Here is an 11,231-nt window from a genome sequence, read left to right as displayed (position 1 = left end):
TGTACAATATGGACAATATGTACAATATGTACAAGCTAGCAGCGACTTTTGATCAGTTTTAGATGTACCTTTGTTTAACTGTGTTCAAGGTAATATCATTAAACAGGCTTGACAGGTTTCAGCAAAAATTCCATCTGAAAAACCACACAAAACTAGACTTGCCTAATACCTAAGTAAGCATTGGAAATGAGAGCTGTTTTTGTTTTTCTCAGCCTTTCTCAGCCTTTCAAATACTTGTTTCTCATGCGTTTCTGATAAATGAACATTTCTCCAAAATCCCCCATTCCCTCTTCCAATCATCGCAATATACAGAATCTTACAATAGAAATGGTTCTGCGCATAATAGTGATCATGTGATTGAGAAATTCATAATTACAAACAGATTTACTGAACCATGCTGCCAAGGCCCTTTATGCCTAAAATACTCAATTATTTTAGAATTATTTGACTGTTAGGGCTTTCCAAGTTGTAAATTTTATTCATTTAAAAAGATACAGTATCTTACAAAAGTGAGTACACCCCTCACATTTTTGTAAATATTTGATTATATCTTTTCATGTGACAACACTGAAGAAATGACACTTTGCTACAATGTAAAGTAGTGAGTGTACAGCTTGTGTAACAGTGTAAATTTGCTGTCCCCTCAAAATAACTCAACACACAGCCATTAATGTCTAAACCGCTGGCAACAAAAGTGAATACACCCCTAAGTGAAAATGTCCAAATTGGGCCCAAAGTGTCACTATGTGGCCACCATTATTTTCCAGCACTGCCTTAACCATCTTGGGCATGGAGTTCACCGAAGCTTCACAGGTTGCTACTGGAGTCCTCTTCCACTCCTCCATGACGACATCACGTAGCTGGTGGATGTTAGAGACCTTGTGCTCCTCCACCTTCCGTTTGAGGATGCCCCACAGATGCTCAATAGGGTTTAGTCCATCACCTTCACCCTTAGCTTCTTTAGCAAGGCAGTGGTCATCTTGGAGGTGTGTTTGGGGTCATTATCATGCTGGAATACTGCCCTGCGGCCCAGTCTCCGAAGGTAGGGGATGATGCTCTGCTTCAGTATGTCACAGTACATGTTGGCATTCATGGTTCCCTCAATAAACTGTAGCTCCCCAGTGCCGGCAGCACTCATGCAGCCCCAGACCATGACACTCCCACCACCATGCTTGACTGTAGGCAAGACACACTTGTCTTTGTACTCCTCACCTGTTTGCCGCCACACACGCTTGACACCATCTGAACCATATAAGTTTATCTTGGTCTCATCAGACCACAGGACATGCTTCCAGTAATCCATGTCCTTAGTCTGCTTGTCTTCAGCAAACTGTTTGCGGGCTTTCTTGTGCATCATCTTTAGAAGAGGCTTCCTTCTGGGACGACAGCTATGCAGACCAATTTGATGCAGTGTGCGGCGTATGGTCTGAGCACTGACAGGCTGACCCCCCACCGCTTCAACCTCTGCAGCAATGCTGGCAGCACTCATACGTCTATTTCCCAAAGACAACCTCTGGATATGACACTGAACACGTGCACTCAACTTCTTTGGTCGACCATGGCGAAGCCTGTTCTGAGTGGAACCTGTCCTGTTAAACCGCTGTATGGTCTTGGCCACCGTGCTGCAGCTCAGTGTCAGGGTCTTGGCAATCTTCTTATAGCCTAGGCCATCTTTATGTAGAGTAACAATTCTTTTTTTCAGATCCTCAGAGAGTTCTTTGCCATGAGGTGCCATGTTGAACTTCCAATGACCAGTATGAGGGAGTGTGAGAGCGATGACACCAAATTTAACACACCTGCTTCCCATTCACACCTGAGACTTTGTAACACTAACAAGTCACATGACACCGGGGAGGGAAAATGGCTAATTGGGCCCAATTTGGACATTTTCACTTAGGGGTGTACTCACTTTTGTTGCCAGCGGTTTAGACATTAATGGCTGTGTGTTGAGTTATTTTGAGGGGACAGCAAATTTACACTGTTATACAAGCTGTACACTCACTACTTTACGTTGTAGCAAAGTGTCATTTCTTCAGTGTTGTCACATGAAAAGATATAATCAAATATTTACAAAAATGTGAGGGGTGTACTCACTTTTGTGAGATACTTTGTATATATATATATATATATATATATATATATATATATATATATATATATATATATATATATACACATTTATTCATTTAGTAGACGCTTTTATCCAAAGCAACTTACAAATGAGGAAATACAAGCAAAACGATATATCAAGCAGAGAACAATACAAGTAGTGCTACCATGCAAGATTTAGAATTGAGTTCTAGAAATGCAAAGTGCGCTGAGTAGAGTTGTAAGAACCAGAGTAAGTTTTAATAAGTATATATATATATATATATATATATATATAGAGTCTCCCACAGGCCATCTTTATTAATTTAACACAAAACCTCACTCCTACTCAATCAATTACCTGAGATTCCAGCATCAGCTAATAAAGTTGGTGTCATAATGCTTTTTTATGAACTTTATTTGGCCACAAAAAATAAAATGATTTTTTGCTTGTTTACCATTTGGCAGAGTGGAAGCAGATTTATGTGCTCACTAATTCTTGACCATCACCTTGGTTCCACTGTCATAAACTACGACGACGAGAATGGCAAGACCTGCGTTCACATTGCCGCCGCAGCAGGTTACAGTGACATCATCTACGAGCTTGCACGCGTCCCTGAAACCAATCTGCAGGCTCTTGATGTAGATGAGCGGTAAGATAGTGGTACATGTCTTATGATTCACTTCACCTCAGCTACTCAGTAGGCCTTATGACTTCCTTTGAATTCTCAACTTCCTGTAAAAACTTGTTTTTAAACCAAAATGTTAAACCATGTTAAACCAGAAACTAAGAGCAGTCCTACTGTGTAACAGCAACATGAAGATGTTCTGTTTAAAAAGTGACACCAGGATTTCCTCAACAAAAAAAAACTTGTACGTTTATGGGCTATCTTCTTCTGGAAAATTAGCAGGGTTCTGGAAAAGTGTGTTATGGCTATTAAGCTACTGCAACTGCATATTTTAAAGTATCACCAGACATTAGCTACATATACAGTGCTGTGAAAAAGTATTTGATTTCTTTTGTTTTTGTGTAGATCTCATACTAAATTGTTTCAGAAATGAAAACAAAATCTAAGATAAAAAAAGGCAACCTGAGTAAACACAAAATACAGTTTTTAAATGATGATATTATTTATTGAAGCAAAAAAGTTATCCAATACCAATTGGGCCTGTGTCAAAATGTATTTGCCCCCGTAGTTACTAGTTCCCCAAATCTATAAAACTGCATTCATAATGGGGTTCAGCTGGACTAGACTCAACTAGGCCTGGTTACTGCAAACCCTGTTCAATCAAATCAACACTTAAATAGAACTTTTTCAACAGCAGGAAGTTGGTTAAAAGGTCTTATCTAGTAACACACTATATCAACATTGAAAGCAATTCCAGAAATGATGAGGAGGACATACATCAGTCTGGGAAGGGTTACAAAGCTATTTTAAAAGCTCTGGGACTCCAAAGAACCACAGGGAGAGCCATTATCTCCAAATGGAAAAACTTGGCACAGTAGTGAACCTTCCCAGAAGTGTCCAAACTTCCAAAATACTTCCAAGAGCACAACAACTACTCATCCAGGATATCACAAAAAGAGCCAAGGACAACATCAAAGGACCTACAGACCTCTCTTGCATCAATAAAGGTCACTATTCATGACGCCACTATCAGAAAGACACTGGGCAAAAATGGCATCCATGGAAGAGTGGTGAGGTAAAAATCACTTCTAACCCAGAAGAACATTAAGGCTCGTCTGAATTTTGCTAAAACACACCTTGATGATCCTCAAACCTTTTGGAAGAATGTTCTGTGGATTGTTGAGTCAAAAGTGGAACTGTTTGGAAGACGGGTCCCGTTACATCTGGCATAAAGCAAACACAGAACTCCACAAAAAGAACATCATACCTACAGTCAAGCATGGTGGTGGGAGTGTGATGGTGTGGGGATGCTTTGCTGCTTCAGGGTCTGGGCAACTTGCAGTAATTGAGGGAAAAATTCATTCTGCTCTCTACCAGAAAATCCTAAAGGAGAATGTCCGGTCTTCAGTCCGTAAATTGAAACGCAAGCGCAACTGGATTATGCAGCAAGACAATGATCCAAAGCAGAGGATTAAATCCTAGTCCTAGAAGTAAGTGAAACACTGATCTCCAGTTATCAGAAGAATTTGGTTGCAGTTATTGCTGCTAAAGGTTGAGCAACCAGATTTTAAGTTTATGGGGCAATTAGTTTTTCACGAATGATAGGTGTTAGATAACTTTTTTCCTTCTGCCATGGACACACTAGAGAATTTTTTATCTTAACCGATTTTAAAACCGTGGGAGACCACAGATATAAGAACAGCTTCAAACGATTTTTAACATTATAATCCTCCGAACACACACACTAGTCGATCCAGCCAGACCGCGAGGCCACACACCTGTCGATTGTAGTAACGATTTCACAGACACGAGATCTCACAGAAACTCACGTTTTATCAAACATGACTTCAGTAGAAAAACAAATATATGGAGGACGACCGACGTCATCAACTGGCTCTCCTGGCATGCGTTATTTTTTGCAGCGAAAAACAAAAAAGGTGAAACAAAATAGCAAAACAGCAATTTAAGCTAAACGTAACTTTATTTAAAGTTTATTTATTTATAACTTTATTTTCAAAACATCCTCTACATGATAGCCATTTCTTTATAAACACAGACGAAGTTGTCTCTCCCGTGGCATGTTTGTGGCTGCCATATTTCCGCTATAAAAGCACGTAACACCTGGTTGGTGAAGCTTGCTCGCTCTCATTGGCTATTGCGGATATCCCGCCTCCGGCATCCCGATCAAGAGTCGTAAATATCAAACGTTTGATATTTACGACTCTTGATCAGGATGCCGGAGGCATCAGGGATCAAGGAGGCTCCGACTCAATCCAGAGCAGTAAAATAATCGTAATGACACCACACAATTGAGGATTTTTTGGACAAAAAGTTGGTAGCAACAAGCCTAAAATCGGGCCACGCCCGCCGGTCGTTGGCCAATCTTCAAGTGTGTGGTCAGTCTTCAATAAAAAATTTAAATAAAAAAAACTTTATTGTGTGTTTACTCGAGTTGCCTTTGTTTTATATTGTATTTATTTTGTAGATCTAAAACTATTTAGTAGGAGATATACACAGAAATCAGGGGCAAATACTTTTTCACAGCACTGTATGCATTAAACTAGATCTTATCACCAGCAAAATCTATTTCTTTTACCATTTATTTTACCAAAAGAAACAGGTTCATATATATATTTATAATGTTTTATTGCAATTTGGTATATTTTCTTCTTTTATTTGGCTGAATAACAATTCATTTAAACCTAATCACCCACTGGTCTTTCATAGTAGGCAAGTCTGTATATATCAAATGTCAGCAGATGTGAGCCATTCCATGATCAACAGCTCTTAGGTATATAAGTCATGGGAAATATCCTGAAAAAACATGGGGAAATGATATCCTAAAAAGATTGGATTCCCAGAGTAACTAGAGTAAGTAAAATTGCTTGTTTGGTGTACTGGGTTAAACCTGGGTTAACCGCTGGATTAACCACTCCTGCTCCAGTCTAATTCAAATATGTTTACTGGTCATTAATTGGTCATTTATTGCAATGTAATGTGTGAATGTAGCAATTTGTGGCTCACATTATTGCGTATGCTATTTATTGTTCTCTCTGCAAATCCTGTATTAGGACGCCTCTGCACTGGGCAGCTGCAGCAGGAAAGGAAGAGTGTGTGCAAGCTTTGTTACAGCTGGGCGTGGAGCCTGGGCCAAGAGACATCAACGAGAACACGCCACTGACGTACGCCATGTACTGCGGCCACACTGCCTGCATCAAACTCCTATCAGCCGACAGCAGGTTAGATTTACTATTTAAAAGGTACCCTTTAAATGACCTTCTGAAAAGAAGTACCTTAACGCAGGACCAGTGTTTCATGTGTTCTCTGTGAATGCATTAATTTGTATAACTTGTATAATTAATTATCTATAACTTCAGTCATGCCAATTCAAGTAAATTAATTTACTGTTTGGCAACATGTTGAGTGATTTACTGTAACAGCTAGGGATGGTCAGGAAAAATTACATCAGCCCTTTTCAAAAAGGGAAATGCAGCTGCTCCACTCACAAAGTGGAACAGAGAAAAAGTGGTGAAATGGAAAGTATTAACCACTGGGCTGCATGGCAGTGTGACAGATAGCCATTATACACTAACAAGGGTGGTCCTTTTTACATTCAGATACATTTTCGCAGCCAGAAAAAGAAACTTGAATAGTCTACTCCTAGTAGGAGCCCTAGGTTTCGACTCTTAAGACGGCATTTGTTGGTTTAAAAGGTTAAACCAACATGAAGTCCAGAGAGCTGTGTAATGGAGAAGCCATTCTGAAGCCAATACAACAATTTGGAATGTCCTGAAATAGAATGGTCTGCACTTACAGTATATAGCATTTTTTTAATCTTAGCGGTTCTACAAAGTGATTTACACTGTTTCTCATTCACCCATTCACACACACACACACACACACACACACGTACAAGGCGCTGGCCTGCCATCATGAGCAGCTTGGGGTCCAGTGTCTTGCCTCGGCATGTGGAGATGGGAATCGAACCGACAACCCTACAATTGGTGGACAACCCACTCTACCACCTGAGCCACTGGGGTTCTAACAACCAGACATGGAGCAGGTCGGCCAAGGAATTGTTGATGACAGAAACATGGTGAGAGCTGTGAAGAAAAAAAACAAATACAACAGTCAGTGACATCACCAACAACCTCCACAAGGCAGGGGTGAAGGTATCACAATCCACCGCTCAAAGAAGACTTCCAGAGCAGAAATATAGAGGCCATACAACAAGATGCAAACCACTCATCAGCAGTAAGAATCAGAAAGCCAGATAGGAATTTGCAGAGAAATACAGAGATGAGCCACAAAAGTTCTGAAACCAAGCTTAACCTCTACCAAAGTGATGGAAAGGTCAAAGTGTGGAGAAAGAAAGGATCTGCTCATGATCCAAAACATAGAAGTTCAAGCATGTCTCAGTCAAGCATGGTGGAGATAGTGTCATGGCTTGGGCTTTCTTGGCTGCTTCTGGAATGGGCTTGCTAATCTTTATTGATAATGTAACACATAATGGTAGCAGTAGAATGAATTCAAAAGTTGAATTCAGCAACAATCTTTCTGCCAATTTACAGAGAAATGCATCCAATCAAATTGGGAGGCACTTCATTATGCAGCAAGATAATGACAAAAAAAACACTGCCAACACAACAAAGGACTTCATCAGGGGGAAAAAAATTGGAAGGTTTTAGTCTGGCCAAGTCAATCACCAGACCTTAAACCAGTTGAGCAGCATTTCACCTCTTGAAGAGGAGACTGAAGGGAGAAACCCCCCGAAACAAACAATAACTGACAGAAGCTGCAGGACAAGCCTGGAAAAGCAACACAAAAGAAAAACAGTTTAGTGATGTCAGTGCATCACTGGCTTGATCCAGTTATTGCAAGCAAGCGATATTTAACCAAATATTAAGTGTTATTTACTTTAATTTACTTTAACACTATCTGTTCCTAGAATTTTGCTCATGTTTTAAGTTGTTTAACAAATCTAGATGTAAATCAGGAAAAGAAAGCTGAAATTCTGATCAATCATCTCATTCATTTTGATCTCAAACCCAAATATCTTCAATGCATCCTGAAAACAGTGGAACTGGCCTTGATGTTCGGATACTTTCGAAGGGGATTATTCTGGTTTATCCAGAACTTTACTATCTTCATCAGCAGCTAACCCACATGTCAACAGTTATACACTATAGAATGTGTACTGAATTAATGAATGACTACTATATTTTGATTATAAATGGGATTAGTAACTACTAACGGGCTCTAACTACTTATTCCCCTGATTTAGGATATAGCATTTTATTTATTTATTTATTTCATTTTCAAGTGAAACCAAGGTTTAGCTTTAATCTGCTACACGGTGGTCTAATTTATTATTTATCTCAGGACTGTCTTTACTCTCCATAGAAGCAGTAAAACCTTTCTGAGCATTTAAAATATTTGAAACCCTTACCTTATCAAACCTTCAGTTAGCCAATACTGTATATGTGTGACAGCCTGGAAACTCTTCACAAAGGGAAATGCTCATTTACATATATTTATGACAGCTACAGCATTTCCTGAACTGAAATATGATACTCTTTTGCATGTTTCAAAATCAGAACGTTTCCCATTTTGACTGCAGTGCAGGAGCAACACTGATTTTTCGATTTGGCTATGTCCATTTTGCTATGGCATGTAACTGTCTAACAATTTAATCAAAGTGTGGAATTCACTGTGTGAGGAAATCACACTAACTTGGCTCCTTCCCTAACACAATCTTTGTAGAAAGATTAAAAAAGTTTCGCACCATTTCTGGTAAAATATAAATATAGTTCAGTTTGAGGTGTTATAGTATGTGTCATAAGTACGTCATAGATAGGAAAACATGATTTTTAGTCTTTAGGCTGTTTGTTTCTCCTGACCAAAACACATGTTATTAACATCTTATGATCTTACTTGTGTGCAGGCCTGAATCGACCCGGCAGCTACTTTCCCAAAGCAGTGACCCTGCTATCAGAAAAGAAGGAAAATTTCGTGTATTGAACCACATCTTCTCATGTAAAAAGAAGAAAGAACTGCATGCCACACGGCAAAGGGAGCTGAGCCGAGAGCGCCACCTGCAAGAAGAGACCTCTGAAGTGGATGACATCATCACCATGTTCGACTGCATTGTTGATCTCCCTGCCAAGGAGGACAGCAGAAAGCAACCTAATGAGCCCGAAAGGCTTGAGGACCCCACTCCCAAGGACCACAGGAGCCTACCTCCTATACGCACACAGAGTCTTCCACCTATCACTCTGGGAAACTCTTTGTTAACCAACTTGCACAATGCACCACATAGAACTGTGTCAGGGCAGATGGTTAGTCATTTGGCCCACAGGTCACAGAAGAGCAAGAGTGAACATGACCTGTTTGACAGCAGAACAAGGGCTCAGAAAGGCACAGGTCCTCCTTGGAAAACAGAATCCAGTCAGTTGCTAACCCACAAGGCTTGGGTGTCACCTCCTTCTGACAGGATGCTGGATAAACTGTTACACGAAACACCAAGTCCTATAGATGTGCTTTGCTCCAACCACACACCCTATATCCAGAGAAATGACCAAGGTGAGTTACAAAACCCATATCTACTGCTAAAGCTATTTCAACAGCATGCATGTGATGCCTTTTCTTCCATTTGAACAGTTGCAAATACGCATCTGGTACCACTGCGAATGAGAGACTCGGCCTTGACGCGCAACAGCTTGGCTCCCATTCGTGACCACTGCACTCACCGATGTAAGCTATTTATCAAAGTCTGGATGCATCGATACTGATCGATCCAATACCGTGCTCATTTACTCATAATTGTAAAAATGCCCCAATACCAATATCCAATACCACACAGCACTATGTGACATAGCCAAACAAATGACACATTATGACCGCCATCTGGATGTATGTCACAATTAACGCTGACAATCAAAAAAATGAGCTCAATATCATGAGGAAGTACTACAGAATCTTCCTACTATAAGTAGTCTGCTAAAACATTTTTATTGCGTTTAAACAGTATCTTTAATAGAGAGCATGACTGAGGCCGACCTTATGTCGCAGAACATTATCAACAAGTCTGGAGCAAGTATGGAGTATCAAAAATCATGTATTCATGGAAGCGAAGCACGCTTCTTTATTTGTTTGTAACTTAGTCTTGGAAGGTTAAGAAATGTGCATTAAGGAATTTCCGTACATTTGTTGGGGGGTTTTTGGCTTTGCTACATGTAATACATATAATATCAAAGCTACAGCAAAGTTACATTATTGTATCGAATTTACAAATTGCTTTTCTTCTTGTTCAGTCTCTCTGCCACCTGATCAAGTCTCTCAAGGAGTAAGGAAGTCCAAATCCCTGCCCCTCAGCTCTCTGGGGCGTAGTCTAGCAGGACTCCCGCCTCCTGTAACGTCTAAGAGTCACAGACCAGGCATCCATCAGAGCCAGTCTCTGTGTTCCTTTCCTGCTCCTCTGAGCACTGAGCCGCTGCGAAACATGCAAGTTCTTCCCGCTATCCCACCCCAAAGGAAACGAAGCCCTTCACCTCCGAAATTCCCGAAGACAACTGAGAATAACACCAACAGAAGAACCTGATGCCTTTTCTCAGCCACATTAAAACTGGTTTCTGTCTGTAAACTCGAAAATACTATGATCTTCTGGTTTTATTTGATTGCTCGGACTGTCAGTAAACTCCCAGTATATATTTTCATGAGGACTTGAGAAGAAGGAGGTTCATTTTAATGCATTGCTATTGTTAAAATGTTTGATAAAGTTTATGATGATATCAGCCTATTTTTACACATGTTTTTACAAAATAATAGACACTTGTCTATGGCATGCACTGTGTATGATCTGATTTCTGGTTTACCTATATCTTACACAAACATACCTGTAGTTTGATTATTTAAGTTAAATGTTTTAAATAATTAACATTAATAAATGGGCTTGTACTTTTTGGAATATCACGGATCATGGACTGACTTATGATTGCAGCACAAATACAATGTTCAAATACAATACCCTCCACTAAAAAAACCTGTTTTGTATGCAATCGTTTGATATCCGTTAGAGCAGAGTATTTTTGTGAGCGAAAGATCAAAAGGTTAAAGAATAAAGACAATTTTTCACAGCCTTCTTTGCTCGTATTTACCAAGGGGACCAATATTAGTGGAGGGCACTGTATATATTCAACTCAAATGACCAGTTAAATAAAAACATGATGGGGCATGCTGTTAGTTAAAACAAAAAAATGCAACTTGTAATGTTACAGAAACTGGAGACTCCTTCCAAAAATGCCTGGAAAACCCCTCCTCAAAGAAAACTTAACCATAGCGAGTACATGCTTTCAAAAAAATTAATAATGTGGAATGTCTGTCATACAAGTTCCTGTGTATGTTGTTACTATAGAAACAAGTACATATATATGATATAAACTTTGCCGCTGACACGAGTGTCAGAGTTGCTGTTAATTTAAGAAATGTAATCAACGCCATCTGATATGAATTGGC

General features: G+C 39.7%; 1 protein-coding gene across 1 annotated transcript in view; it reads left to right on the top strand.

The window, feature by feature from the left end:
- Positions 1 to 11,231, top strand: part of ankrd55 (ankyrin repeat domain 55) — a 21,520-nt gene extending 10,289 nt beyond the window's left edge. Inside the window, exons 7-11 of the mRNA XM_053646110.1 lie at positions 2,557 to 2,741; positions 5,789 to 5,956; positions 8,662 to 9,299; positions 9,378 to 9,470; positions 10,031 to 11,231. Coding sequence (XP_053502085.1) covers positions 2,557 to 2,741; positions 5,789 to 5,956; positions 8,662 to 9,299; positions 9,378 to 9,470; positions 10,031 to 10,317 — 1,371 coding nt within the window. The 3' untranslated portion in view covers positions 10,318 to 11,231. The remainder of the gene's footprint in view (positions 1 to 2,556; positions 2,742 to 5,788; positions 5,957 to 8,661; positions 9,300 to 9,377; positions 9,471 to 10,030) is intronic.

This window comes from Ictalurus furcatus, chromosome 16 (assembly GCF_023375685.1).
Source record: "Ictalurus furcatus strain D&B chromosome 16, Billie_1.0, whole genome shotgun sequence".
Lineage (NCBI taxonomy): Eukaryota > Metazoa > Chordata > Actinopteri > Siluriformes > Ictaluridae > Ictalurus > Ictalurus furcatus.
Note: the sequence above shows the minus strand (reverse complement) of the source record. Positions and strands in the feature narration are given on the sequence as shown.